Source organism: Muscardinus avellanarius (assembly GCF_963383645.1).
Source record: "Muscardinus avellanarius genome assembly, chromosome: 12".
Lineage (NCBI taxonomy): Eukaryota > Metazoa > Chordata > Mammalia > Rodentia > Gliridae > Muscardinus > Muscardinus avellanarius.
In genome coordinates, this window is record NC_137798.1 from 106,946,616 (window position 1) to 106,960,499 (window position 13,884).

The 13,884-nt window shown below is 66.8% G+C and overlaps 1 protein-coding gene across 1 annotated transcript; it reads left to right on the plus strand.

The window, feature by feature from the left end:
* Positions 1-411: 411 nt before the first annotated feature.
* INF2 (inverted formin 2) lies at positions 412-12,922 on the plus strand (the record flags this gene model as incomplete). Its single annotated transcript, XM_080708048.1, has 22 exons — positions 412-477; positions 1,914-2,313; positions 3,344-3,459; positions 3,535-3,694; positions 3,982-4,015; positions 4,813-4,954; positions 5,471-5,612; positions 5,728-6,465; positions 6,649-6,794; positions 6,868-6,929; positions 7,373-7,475; positions 7,651-7,736; positions 8,044-8,144; positions 8,838-8,908; positions 8,979-9,086; positions 9,364-9,434; positions 10,142-10,262; positions 10,715-10,879; positions 10,969-11,071; positions 11,167-11,331; positions 11,767-12,411; positions 12,867-12,922. The coding sequence occupies 22 exons, from the start codon at positions 412-414 to the stop codon at positions 12,920-12,922; spliced, it is 3,801 nt and encodes a 1,266-aa protein (XP_080564174.1).
* Between the last annotated feature and the right edge of the window lie 962 nt (positions 12,923-13,884).

Genomic DNA, 13,884 nt, shown 5'->3' on the forward strand with positions numbered 1-13,884 from the left:
GTCCCCCACGACCAAGGGGCTGCTGTAGGCTGAGCTCTTCGGGAGTGCACCTGTGGCTCTGAAGGCAGGGAAGGACTGGGCGGTGGCAGGGGGGTCAGGCCTGAGGCCAGCAAGAATTCTTACATCTGGGGAGCCCTGGAGCCACCCCGTTGGCTCCGAAAGGTTGGGTGCGTTTGCACAGAGGGGGCTCTGGGTTGGAGAGGATCCCAGAGGCCTGGCCTGGGAGAACTCACGCTCCGTCCAGCCTGTGCCAAGGGGCCAGGAACTCTGGCCAATGGAGGCAGGGGTGGGGAGGGAGCGAGGGAGGGCGGGCCGCTCGCGGCGCCTCTTTAGGCAGCGGCATGAGGTGGGGAGTGTGCACAGCGGCCGTGAGCACTGCATGGCGCGGTGGTGTGGCCAAGGCCCACGGAGATGAGAAGCCTGAGGCAGGGCCCAGAATGGGTGGGCAGAGGCAGCCGGAAGGTCCTGCGCATCTGGGTGAGTGGAGCCAGAGGGTGGCGGGGGTGGGTTAAACGTGGGGATCACCCTCTGAGTCCCAGAACGGGACCTAGGCTGCGGGCCCTGGGGGCTGCTCCCCTCACTGCCTGCAGGGTGGGGGGTGTCTGTGCCCACAGGCTCTCAGGGTGCCAGGGGTGCAGAGGAGGGACCCGAGGCTCAGGCAGGAGGCATCGTTGGGCTGGGTCTCAGGTGGGGCCAAGCCAGCTCCATACAGCTCCCGCGAGCCGCCAGATGGTCCCCTGGCCCCACGGGGGACTCGGCAGGCAGATGCACCAAGATGTTCACCCAGGCGAGGGGCCTCAGGCGAGGGGGGACACCAGCGGCCAGAGCCACCCTGGGAGAGGCCTGCAGCCTCCCAGTGACCTCACGTGGCCCGGGCAGGTGGCGCTGGATGCTCCGCATCCCACAGCCCAGGCCCTCCTCCAGGCCCAGCCACAGCTCAGCTGTTCCCAGAGTGGGCCCGTGGACCATGACCCGCCTCCCGCGCGTTGCCTCTGTTTCCCTATTGAGCCTGCCCTAGGAGCGGGGAACACGAGGGTCGCGTGGCGAGTGCAGCCTCTGGGCATTAGTGGGGCCGCGTCCCGCCAAGCCCTGCCCCTCGGGGCCTCCCTCCTCCGCCAAGCCCTGCCCCTCGGGGCCTCCCTCCTCGGCTCCACGCTGCTGTTCTCAGGCACCAAATATAAGATCCCAGCCTTACATGGTGCGGGAGGGCCTGGGACGCCCCTGACCTTTGAGGCCAGTCTCCAGGGCTGCTGTGTAGACAGTGTGGTTGCCGGCTGGGTGGGGTGCAGGCTGCCTGCCCTGCGGTGCTGCCCTGGGGACAGGCCTGAGATTGGGGCAGTGTTTCTGCCTGGCCCATGCGCTCGCTGTCCAAGGACGTTCCCTGGGCTGGAGTCAGACCTGTGTGCCCGGCCTGTGTGTGGGTCCTCCAGTCACGGGCGGACAAACTGAGCCGCAGGGATGGGCACTGGCAGCGTCACAGTCCACTCCGTGACCGTCCTCCAGCCCCGCTCCTGGTGCTGCGGGCACCCAGGAAGCAGCCTGGAGGGAGAGGAGGTTGCTCAGGACGCCGCTCTGCCTCCTCATGGCCGCCGTGTCCGTGGCGTTCCACCCAGTGTAGCCACCGCTGCCTCCCCTGGGCGTCTCCAAGACTCCCCGGCCTGGCATCGGCAGGGACGACAGGCGCCGGGCCTCGGAGCCCAGGCACAGGCCCCTGACCCAGCTCCTGCTCTCCTGGCTCCGAGGAGAGGCCCAGGCCTCAGAGGTGATGGCTGGCTGGGATGGCGCCTCTCTGGGCACGAGCAGAAATGTGGAGAAACTGAGGCAGCAGGTGGTGCTTCCGGCGAGGTGTGGCCGCCTGCTGGCCACTTCCCTCCCCTGCCGGGCTGACAGCCTCGTCCCCTCTGGCCCCGCAGTTCGGCAAGATGTCGGTGAAGGAGGGCGCACAGCGCAAGTGGGTGGCGCTGAAGGAGAAATTGGGGCCGCAGGACTCGGACCCAACCGAGGCCAACCTGGAGAGCGCCGACCCCGAGCTGTGCATCCGGCTGCTCCAGATGCCCTCCGTGGTCAACTACTCAGGACTGCGCAAGCGCCTGGAGAGCAGCGACGGGGGCTGGATGGTGCAGTTCCTGGAGCAGAGCGGCCTGGACCTGCTGCTGGAGGCGCTGGCGCGGCTGTCGGGCCGCGGGGTGGCCCGCATCGCCGACGCGCTCCTGCAGCTCACCTGTATCAGCTGCGTGCGCGCCGTCATGAACTCACAGCAGGGCATCGAGTACATCCTCAGCAACCAGGGCTACGTGCGCCAGCTCTCCCAGGGTGAGCCGCGGCCCGCGCGGCCCCGGGGAACGGGGCCCGGAGAAGGGCTTGGAGCACCTCCGCCCACCTGCAGGCAGCCTCTGGATGCCTGGGTGCCCTCTGCCCCCTCTGGTCTCTGAAGCCCCCAGCCCTTGCTGGCTTTAACCTTGGCTTCCAGGCCTGATCCACACAGTGTCCACCGGAGTGGTGCCCACACACCACCTTGGCCCCAACAGCCACTCAGGTCCAGGCCGATCCTGCCAAGGGCACTCCCCTCCCCCTCCCGGCAGGTTCCCCATGGCTACCCTAGCCTTGCCATCCAGAGGGCGGGTCCTTCCCTGGCAGGTGGCCCCTGCCCCTGCCGCCTAGGCGGCCCGCCTTTGCACCCACCGCCCAAGCCTGGATCGCGCTTTAAGTTCCACTTTCTGCGCTCCTCCACGAGACTCCCCAGACTGTGGCCAGAGTTAGTCCCAACCCTGTGAGAGGCTTGGTGGCCAGGGCTCCCTCTGACCCTTGCCTGCTGACTGCTCTGCGTCAGGGTCGCAGCCAGGTCCCACTGAGGCTCCAGAGGCTATCCCATCTCCACCCCAGAACCCATTGCCACCTGTCTCTCGAGCCTGCGCCCCTGGCAAGCCCCTGTGGCCTGTTCTCAGCAGGGCCAGACAAGAGTCACCCCTGAAACTTACCCAGCTCAGGATGGGGTGGGAGGCAAGGGTTCATGGGAGAAAAGCTGGATCCAAGGCTCTGTTGTCAACATAGAGAAAGCTGAGCCCAGAGCCAGCAGCAGGGCCGGGCCAGCCTCGGCTGCCCCAAGGTGACTGTGGTCACCTCCCGTGCCTCCAAGCTCTTTCCTGCCAGGTCTGGCTGTGTGGTCCAGGAGGCGGGGTCGGGGCATCCAGGGAGGTCAGCTCAGCAGGGTCTGGCTCTGTGCCCAGCTCCGGGGGGGGGGGGGGGGGGGGTCATGGGTGAACATGGGGCGCCCCCTGGTGTCAGCTTGCCTGGGCTGGCCAGCGGAGGGTCGAGGTGGCCCCTGAGACATGCCCACCCGCAGCCCTGGATACCTCCAACGTGATGGTCAAGAAGCAGGTGTTTGAGCTGCTGGCCGCCCTGTGCATTTACTCACCCGAAGGCCACGCGCTGACCCTGGACGCTCTGGACCATTATAAGGTGAGCAGCCAGGCCTGCGTGGGTGGCTCGGACCTTGTCGCCCTTGGGTGCAGGCTGACCCCGCCCACCCCTCAGACGGTGTGCAGCCGGCAGTACCGCTTCAGCGTCATCATGAACGAGCTCTCGGACAGCGACAACGTGCCCTATGTCGTCACCCTGCTCAGCGTCATCAACGCCATCATTCTAGGCCCCGAGGACCTCCGCACCCGCACACAGCTGCGGAGCGAGTTCATTGGTAACCAGCCCTGCCACCGCCCCAGGAGGGGGCCGCAGCAAGACCTGCCTGTCCCCAGGGCTCCGCCAGGCCCACTGCTATAGTGGCCCTGGGCCCTGGGCAGCGGAGGCGGGCCGGTGGCATGGTCCCAGTTGACGCTCTACCGGGTGTCTGCACACTGGCTCCCTCAGGAGTCTCAGGACCCTGTGAACAGTGCTGTGCGTGGTGGGGATGATCCCCAGGGGCAGGAGGTGGCGGGCGGCCAGGGGCAGCCTCTGGACCCTCTGACACAGCCCATTCTTCTCCAGGGCTGCAGCTGCTGGACATTTTGACCCGGCTGCGGTGAGTCCTGCTGGCTGCTCCCAAACCGGGCCCGCCTTCCCTGCGGTCCCAACTGCCTGGCCCAGGCTCACCTCAGCTGGCAGAGAGGTGGCTTCTGGAAGGGGCCCTCGAGGTCTCAGGCCGGTGCCCGGCTCACTGCCTTGCAGCTGCTGTAGGTACTGGTTGCCAGGGACACGATAGGACTCTTAGTAAATTCACAACTCAGGCCCCTGCTGATGTGCTAGTGTGAGTATACCCTGGATGGCACATGGGGCATCATGCCAACAGGCTTTCCTCCTCTGGAATTAGGTGTAACTGTGCCCTGTAGTTGACTAAGGATCCTTAGTTGCTGAGGACCTCTATCCTGACCTCAGTCTGGACCATGCTACAGGTCCCCAGGGGATCCGCAGGAGGAGCCCCGGGCTGGCATGGGTGTTGCTGAGTGGGTCTCAGTGGAGCTCAGTCAGAGGGGGCAGGCCCTGCCTGCTGAAGGCTCGGCTCATTGGCCAGGTGGAGATGACTGGCAAGGCCTGGGCCCAGTGAATGGCTGGACCTCCTATCCAGGTCCAATGCCCCTCCCTGCAGCCCCAGTGGACCTGCCTCAGGTGTGGCCTTGAATAATCATGCCCTCCCAGCCCCCAGAGGAGGCCTGGCCGGCTGGCTGTCCTGTCACATCCCTCCTTGAGGGGTATGGAGATGCCCATGTGGCAGCCTGGCAGGGCCTCCCAGCACTCTCAGGCGGCTACGGTGGCCATGTGGCATCACGGGTGTGTGCGGGAGCCCTGCCAGGCTAGCCGGCCCGGTCCCTCCCGCCTCAGAGACCTGGAGGACGCGGACCTGCTGATCCAGCTGGAGGCCTTCGAGGAGGCCAAGGCCGAGGACGAGGAGGAGCTGCAGCGTGTCTGTGATGGCCTCAACATGAACAGCCACCAGGAAGTCTTTGCCTCCCTGTTCCACAAGGTAACCGGGGCCGGCAGGTGGCGGGCCGGCACTGGCTCCTCGGCCTGGCTAGACCAGGCTGTGACCTGGGCCCCGGCGGGGCAGCCAGGGCCAGGATTTGAGGTGGCTGTCTGGGGACACGCTTGGGGCTGCAGGAGGACAGGGTTTCACGAGCCAGGGCTGCCCTGAGCTGACCATGCCACCCGGGTCCCTGGGGCTGGGCACCCTCAGGCGACTCTAGGCAGCCTGTGGGCCAGGTGAGGGTTTGAGCTGGAGCTCTCAGCTGGGGGTGAGTGTGCCCCCCACGTCATCCAACAACTCCTGGTTGCCACAGTTAGGCAGGGTGTACCCCTGGCGTTGCGTGTACCCAGACCAGATGGAGACACCATTTAACACCCCTCGTGTATAGCACCGTCACTAGTAACCAGAGCTCAGCCTTGAGTCCCTCCCGAGGGCTTTGAGGTGAAGGGTGGCCGTGGGGACGGGCGCCCTGCTTCCGCCTGCAGAGGCTGAGGGCACTGACCTCCCCTCGCCCAGGTGAGCTGCTCCCCGGTGTCCGCCCAGCTGCTGTCGCTGCTGCAGGGCCTCCTACACCTGGAGCCCACCGGCCGCTCGGGCCAGCTGCTCTGGGAGGCCCTGGAGAGCCTGGTGAACCGGGCAGTGCTCCTGGCCAGTGATGGTGAGCAGCTGGGGCAGGCCCCGGGGTCTTGGGCCCCATGGGGAGTGGGAAGACCCGTCCTCTGCCCTGCCCCCTCTTTCACCCTCTCCCTTGACCCTGGGTGTTTCTCCGGCAGCCCAAGAGTGCACCCTGGAAGAGGTGATCGAGCGCTTGCTGTCCAGCAAAGGGCGGCCCCGGCCAAGCCCCTTGGACAAAGCCCACAAAAGTGTCCAGGCCAACCTCGGCCAGGGTCTGAGGGACAGGTCCCCTCAGAGCACCACTGCCCTCACGGCTGGTACGGAGGGCCAGTGGCCAGCAGCTGTTCTTGACCACCAGCACATGGCCGGCACCCAGAGTTCTGGTGCCCTTGAGCCGCCAGCACCCCCTCCACCCCCGCCAGCACCCCCCCTCCCCGACTCCACCTTCCTTCCACCCCCACCCCCCCTGCCAGGCCTGGGGGCCATGACTCCCCCAGCACCCCCTCCACCCCCGCCTGCACCCCCCCTCCCCGACTCCACCTCCCTTCCACCCCCACCCCCCCTGCCAGGCCTGGGGGTCATGACTCCCCCAGCACCCCCTCCACCCCCGCCTCTGCCCAGTGGCAGGACTGTGCCCCCGCCCCCTCCTCCACTCCCAGGCGTGGGATGTCCCCCTCCCCCTCCCCCACTGCCTGGGCTGGGCTGCGGTCCCCCTCCCCCCCCACCCCTGCCTGGCGCCTTGGGCACCCACACGGACGGTGTGGAGGAGCTCATTGTGGCCCACGTGGGCAGCAGCCTGGGCTCGGCCTGGGTCCCCAGCCACCGCCGGGTGAACCCGCCCACCCTGCGCATGAAGAAACTAAACTGGCAGAAGCTGCCGTCCAGCGTGGCCCGAGGTGAGGTCAAGTGGAGCGCCGCCCTGAGGGCCCGGTAGGGGGGGGCACACCTGCAGGCGTCCCCCACCCTCTCTGGCTCCGCCCTCTCTGGCTCCGCGGGCTCCAGGCAGGACTGTGACGGCCTCCGAGGCCTGGGCCCAGGGGCCCGGCGCGGCTCTCACTGCCCCTGCTCGCTACTTGCAGAGGGCAGCTCCATGTGGGCGGCGCTGGGCGGCCCGGGCGCCGACGTGGTGGAGCCCGACCTCTCCAGCATCGAGCGGCTCTTCTCCTTTCCCCTGGCGAAGCCCAAGGAGCCCTCGGCCGCCCCGGCCAGGAAGGAGCCCAAGGAGGTGGGCAGGGGCGAGGCCAGGCGGGTGGCCGCCACGCCCCCCCCCCGTACCAGCCCTGTGGTGGCTCTTCCAGGTCACCTTCCTCGACTCCAAGAAGAGTCTGAACCTCAACATCTTCCTGAAGCAGTTCAAATGGTGAGCCCGCCGCCGCCTCCTTCCCGGCCCCAGCTCGGCCCAGCAGTGCCCTCTGCAGGCCACCCTGCGTAGCACAGCGGAGTGATGGCTCCTGGGGAAACAGGCGCAGAGAGTGGCCGGGACAGCTTCCTGCGGCCACAGACAAGCTGTAGTAAACTGAGGGCCCCAAGGTCTTCCTCATTGTAGGTGTCAGGCACTGGCCCTGCCAGCGGGCTCCTGGGTGCCCTGAGCCATGCCCCCATCTTCTGAGCAGCCCGCTGGGAAGGGGACAGACAGGGAGAGTGCATTCTTGAGCCATGAGCCTCATTTACCGTGTGGCCCTGAGCAAGTGGCTCGCCCTCCCTGACCCAGCAGGCTCGTGGGTGTGTAAGACCTTGGCTGGGAAGGTCTAGAAAAGGGCTGGTGGGGTGACTTGTGCTCCCCAACCCCTGTCCTCTCTCTAGCTCCAACGAGGAGCTCACCGCCATGATCCGGGCAGGGGACACGGCCAAGTTTGACGTGGAGATTCTCAAGCAGCTCTTAAAGCTGCTTCCGGAGAAACACGAGGTAAGCGGGGACGTGGCTGGCCGCAGAGGGACAGGGAGGAAGGTGCCAGCGTCATCCCGCCTCAGACAGCGCCTGCCCCGGTGTGATCGGTGTGATCAGGAGGAGCCGGGAGCAGTCCCGAGGGCTTCCGGAGGAGGGGCTGGCAGGCAGACCTCCCATGGCCTCGTCCTGACAGATTGAGAACCTGCGGGCGTTCGCCGAGGAGCGAGCCAAGCTGGCCAGTGCCGACCAGTTCTACATCCTCCTGCTGGACATTCCCTGGTGAGCACAGCGGCCTGGGACCCCAGCACAGCCTGTGGGGGGAGGGCAGCCCCAGGCCAGCACCCTGGGCCTGAGGAAGGGGACAGGCCCTGGTTTTCAGAATTACTAGTGCCCATGTGCCCACCCTTCCATCAAGGGGCGGCCGTGGCCTCGCCCCTGGGCCACAAAGGCTGTGGGGCTCCTCCTAGCCCCCACCTGGGCCCTCAGTCCGCCCTGCCTGCCGGAGCCCTGTGCCCGGGGTTCGGGCCCTGCTGCGGGGCTGGTGGTGAGGGCTCCTGCAGGCCCTGACCCCAGCTCCGTGTGCCAGCTACCAGCTGCGGGTGGAGTGCATGCTGCTGTGCGAGGGCACGGCCGTCGTGCTGGACATGGTGCGGCCCAAGGCCCAGCTGGTGCTCGCCGCCTGTGAGAGTGAGTGCAGCAGGGCAGGGCGGGGCGGGAGGGCCTGGCATCGGGAGGGCCAGGCATCGGGAGGGATGGGCCTGTCACTGTCGCCACTCAGTAGCCCTGCAGGTGCCAACCTTGACCTCCCAGTGCCACCTGTCACCACCACGCACACGCGGGCACGCACATGGGCACGCACCACGGGCACACCCGGGCACACCCGGGCCTGCGTATGCACTCAGTCCCACGTACACCCAGGCACACTCGTGCACACTATACAGTCAAGCATGTGAGTAGATACACGTTCACATACATACATGCACACACCACAAGTGCTCACAGTCGCAGGTGCACACACGTGCGTGCACAGATACCTCCTCTGCACAAGGAGGAGGAAAGGTCCAGATGACCAGAGTGCACTCACTTTTATCAGCATGCACACGGTGGACATCTGCTCCCCAGGGTACGGTTAGCTGAGATCCTGGGTGGCCCCAGGTTCCAGAAGGTTCCTCGTGGTACCCCGTGTCCTGACCTGGAGGATAGGGTAGGGTTGTGAGGCTTTAGTGATCACCAACACCGGGGGCCATTCCAGAGCCCCGGGCTTGGAGGTGGCGAAGGGTCCATCCTGGTGCTGGCTGAGCCTGGGGAGGGGGTGAGAAACTGGACCACACCGGGGTCCCGGGGGCCTCTGCTGCCTCCCTCAGCCCTGCCCACCCACAGGCCTGCTCACCAGCCAGCGGCTGCCCGTATTCTGTCAGCTGATCCTGAAAATCGGGAACTTCCTCAACTACGTAAGTCAGGAGCCAGCCGTGCAGCCCAGCCAGCCCAGGCAGGGCGGAGACTCACCCCTGCCCTTCACAGGGCAGCCACACGGGAGACGCAGACGGCTTCAAGATCAGCACGTTACTGAAACTCACCGAGACCAAGTCCCAGCAGAACCGTGTGACGCTGCTGCACCACGTGCTGGAGGTGGGCCGCGGGGCAGGGCCCTGCTCCCGTGCTCCCAGCGCCCGCCGTGTGCCCTCCCACCTGCAGCGTGGAGAAGGGCTAGCGCGGCACCCCACCCCGCCATGTCTGGTGAGGGGCAGTCGAGAAAGACGGAACTGCCACAGGGTCATGGCCAGACCTAAAGGGACGATTCAGGGACCCCAAATACTGAGGCCTCGATTGCTCAGAGCTGGCATGGGGGCATCCCTGGGTCCAGAGCGGGGCCAAAGTGGGTCTCACTGGGCACGTCCTACTGCAGGAAGTGGAAAAGAGCCACCCAGACCTGCTGCAGCTGCCCCGGGACCTGGAGCAGCCCTCCCAAGCAGCGGGGTAGGTAGCCCTCACTAGCCGTGGCCCAGGCCTAGGCCCTGGCCCCTGGTCCCTTCAGTAAGTCACCAGGCTGGGCCAGGTACACAGCTACAGCACAGTGCATGGCCTCCAGGACGCACTGCCTGTCAGAGGGCCGACTTTGACTTGGGGACAGGGCCTTGTGTGTAGCTTGTCCCTGTGGGGCTTGGACAGGATGTGAGGCCCAGAGGGGCAGGGCTGGCCTGAGCTGGCACGGCCTGCTCACAAGGGTACCCTTCCCGACAGGCCGCCAGCAAGGCTGTGCCACCCCAGGGTGGACACCAAAGCCAGGGAGGTCCTCTTGCCTCCCAGAGCAGGCCCTGCGAGGGCAGACAGCCACTGGGCCCCGGGCCAGGCATCCAGCACAAGCCCCCAAAGCTTCTCTGGTCCAGAGCTGCTGGGCCTCGGGGACAGGATGAGGGGATGGGCTGACCACGAAGGGGCTGGTGTCCCAGCACTGCGGGCTGCAGCGAGGGCCTGTTCTAGTGGACATTGAAGCCCTGCATAGCAGCCTGAGCTGAGCCCCAGCTCCTGGCACGGGAGTATGGAACCCCAAGGTCCCCATCCGGTGTGGCCTGGGCCCCAAGCCAAGCCTAGGCTGTGCAGGTGGCAGGTGAGGGCCCCGTGGCCCCCGCATGGCCGGGTGGCTGCTGTCCTCTGACCTGGCCTGGCGCTCTGACCCCAATCAGGATCAACTTGGAGGTCATCCGGTCAGAGGCCAGTGCCAACTTGAAGAAGCTTCTGGAAACGGAGCGGAAGGTGTCCACCTCGGTCACAGAGGTGCAGGAGCAGTATGCCGGACGCATCCAGGCAAGCGGGCATGGCGTGGCTGGTGGGAGGGCCGCCCAGGCCTGGGACCTGAGAAAGGGGCTGGGAGCCATGGGAGCCAGGGGGTGCACATCTGTAACCCCAGTACTCAGGAGGCTGAGACGGGAGGATCGCAGGCTTGAGGCCAGCCTCAGCAACTTAGCTAGACACCCAGTATTTTAAAATAAAATGTAATAAGGGCTGGTTATTATCTTGGAGGTAGAATGACTCTGGGCTTAATCCCCAGTACTTAATTAATTAATTAACTCAGAGAGTGAGCTAGGCAGAGGCCTGGGCCAGGAGGGAGCCTCTGGGGTAGAGCCTCTGCTCTAGTGTTTCTGGCAGAGGCCTCCCTGGGCCTGGGCCCAGTTGCACACAGCAGGAGACACTGTCGCCTGCTGCCCCTGGGGGGGCGCCCGGCCCAGGGCACTGGGCAGTGACGGGCCCCATCACAGGCTAGCATTGCGGCCTCCCGGGCCTTGGACGAGGTGTTCGAGGCCATCGAGCAGAAGAAGCAGGAGCTGGCTGACTACCTGTGTGAGGAGCCGCAGCAGCTGTCCCTGGAGGACACCTTCAGCACCATGAAGGCCTTCCGGGACCTCTTCACCCGCGCGCTGAAGGTAGGGTGGCCTCGGGCCGGCATGGGCCCGCCTGCTGTCCACACGGGCGCGCCCGGCCGTGGGGTGACCGTGGGCTCCGTGCTGGGCAGGAGAACAAGGACCGGAAGGAGCAAGTGGCAAAGGCAGAGAGGAGGAAGCGGCAGCTGGCGGAGGAGGAGGCGCGACGGCCGCGGGGCGAGGACGGGAAGGCCGGTGAGGCGGGCGCCGCGGGCGGGCCTGGGCTCCGGGCTGGCCCCGCACCTCGCTCTGGGGCCAGCTCTGAGCCCTGAGCATCTCTGGCTCCTCAGTCAGGAAGGGGCCCGGCAGGCTCCAGGAGGAGGTGTGCGTGATCGACGCCCTGCTGGCCGACATCCGCAAGGGCTTCCAGCTGCGCAAGACGGCCCGCGGCCGAGGGGACGGCGACGTGGGCAGCAAGGCGGCCTTGGCAGAGCCCCCGAGGGGGACGGAGTCTGGTGAGACCCTGGCCCGCCTCCTGCTTCAGGTCCCTCCCACCGTCCCCGCCCCATGCCTTCCGGGGGCGCTCCTGTGGCCTGGGTGGAGAGGGTCCCCCAGAAGCGCTAAGGGAGGGGACAGCTCTGTTGCTGCCCAGACACCACTGTCCAGCCTCAGGGGCCACGGGGGCTGGACCTGGGACTCTGGGCACTTGAGGTGGGGGGGTCAGGCAGGCCCTGTAGAAGGGACTCCCACTCCTGGAGGCAGGGTGGATCAGGAGGGCCCCTGGGTGTCCTGTGCTTGCCCATATTATACACAGAGTGAGGGTGCTGGGTGACTGCCTGGGGAAGCCACCCCATGGGCTGTGAAGGTGGTGGTCAAGGCTGGGAAGCTCCCGTGGGCTAGCGTGGCCCCAGGGTCCTCTGCTCCCCTCTGATGTACCCCTCCACCCACAGTAGCTGCCAGCGGCCCTGCTCAAGGTTCCAGGGCTGGCACAAGCCACCCCACGTCTAAGCCAGCCCTTGATGCTATGGTGGCTGACGACCAGCAGAGCCGGGGTCTTGTGGATGCCGTGGCTCCCAGCCCCCTACCCACCAGGGAGGAAGGCAGTCCCCGGCCCCTGGAGAGGCGTTCCTCCTGGTATGTGGACGCCAGCGACTTCCTGGTCTCTGAGGACGCCCCAGGCCTCCAGCCCTCCGAGGGGGCCTGGCCAGTGACCCTGGGAGACACCCAAGCCCTGAAGCCTCTCGAGTTCTCTGGAGATAAGCCCCCTGAGGCCAAGAGCTCAAGCCAGGACGGTGAGGACCCTGAGGCCTTGTGGGGCACGCACCAAGCGGCAGCGGACAGCACGAGCCAGACACCAGAGGGCGCAGCTGCCCACGGCCGCAGCGCTGGCCCTGCTGCCACAGGCCCTTCAAAGGAGGAGGAGGAGGAAGAGGACACAGCCCCCGAGTCTGCGCTGGACACATCCCTGGACAAGTCCTTCTCTGAGGACGCGGTGACGGACTCCTCAGGCTCCGGCACCCTCCCCAGGGCCCGGGACCGGGCCTCAAAGGGGGCGAGCAAGCGAAAGAAGAAGCGGCCCTCGCGGGGCCAGACAGGTAATTCTGGCATGGGTCATCTGGGCACTCACTCATCCGCGCCCTGTTGGGCCTGCCTGCCTGCCGCGCAGCGGCCCCTTCCCCAGGAGGCGCGTGGCGTCCTGGGTGCAGCTGCGGAGGGGCGCAGTGGCACTCCACACTCAGGTGGCAGGGCTGCTGGGGACCCGGCTTCTCCCTGCGCCTTAACCCATTAAATCCTGCTCTGCACCCGCCCCGCAGGGCACTGGGCAGCAGGCTGCCGCAGGGCAGCTCTGGCACCAGCCCCCCGGACGCATAGCTGCATTCGGCTCGGTGGCAGAGAACTGGGGAGCAGGTCCCGGTGGTGTGTCTTCCCTCCCCCACCCCGACCGCGGGTGTCGGCCGGGCTGACACGGGCCCCGCAGCTCCCACCCGCTCCGAGCTCAGGGCTGCTCGTGGGATGAGCTACTGAGTGCGTCTCTTTTATTTGAAAGCAGAGGTTGCCCCCGATTCTGATGATAATAAAAAAGAAAGACTGTGTGTGATCCAGTGAGGTAGGTACGCAGCCTGGCGCTCTGTGGATAACGGTGGTGGGCGCTGGGGCCTGAGCCTGCTGCGCGCCCTCCTGGACACTAACCCTGGCCTCCCCCAGCCCCTGTGCGTCAGCAGGCGCCTCCCGTGGCCCTTGGTGGCGGGCTCCTTCCCGTCCCACCCTTGCTGGGGAAAGCCGGCCGCCAAGCCCGCTCTGTCTTCTCTGCTGTGGTGGGACGCAACCTCAGGGCTGCCTCAGGCGAACGGGTGGGCAGGGCCGAGCTGGGCCCCCTTGGGGCGGGACTTACGGGCCTCTGCAGGTAGTGCCAGGCCTTTGGGGCGGCGTGGTCACCTGGCACCGCAGGGTGGGCTGAGGTTGCTCCTATCCCATGTCTCAGCCTTTGCTGCAGCCCCGCTACCCCTGCGGCTTCGCTGACCCCTGGGCCCCCTGGGAGTGGGGATGCTTGGGCTGAGTCTCTGCACAGGCCCAGGCCTCCTGGGGCCCATGTGCTGGCCAAGCTTGTCCCAGGGAGGCTATGAGAGACGGGTGGTCCAGAGGGTGGACAGTGCCTGGAAACGGGGCCAGGTTCTCCAGGCGGCAGGGACCCCGTCTGGATGCAGGCTTCTCCCAGCGTGTGTGTTTGTGTCTCTTGGGACGCCACACTGGGCAGGACAGCCAGGCCAGAGGCTGAGATGCAGCTGGGCCAGCCCGGCGTCCCTGCCGTGTGCCCGACCCAGCTTGGAGGGCGGGAGAGGCCTGCGCAGGGCAGGTTGCATCCGGCTCACACCATGGAGGTGCTGCCCACTGGGCCTGCGGCCGGGGTCAGGGTGCAGGGATGAGGTCTGCCGGGGCCCCGGCAAGCGAGACGGTAGTGGGACGGGCGCACCGCTCCTTACGGTTCACCCAGCCTGGGCCCCGCCTTCCTCTTGGCCCGCAGCCTGGGTCACTTTCTGAGCTTGGCTTTTCTGGCCAAGACGCCAGCC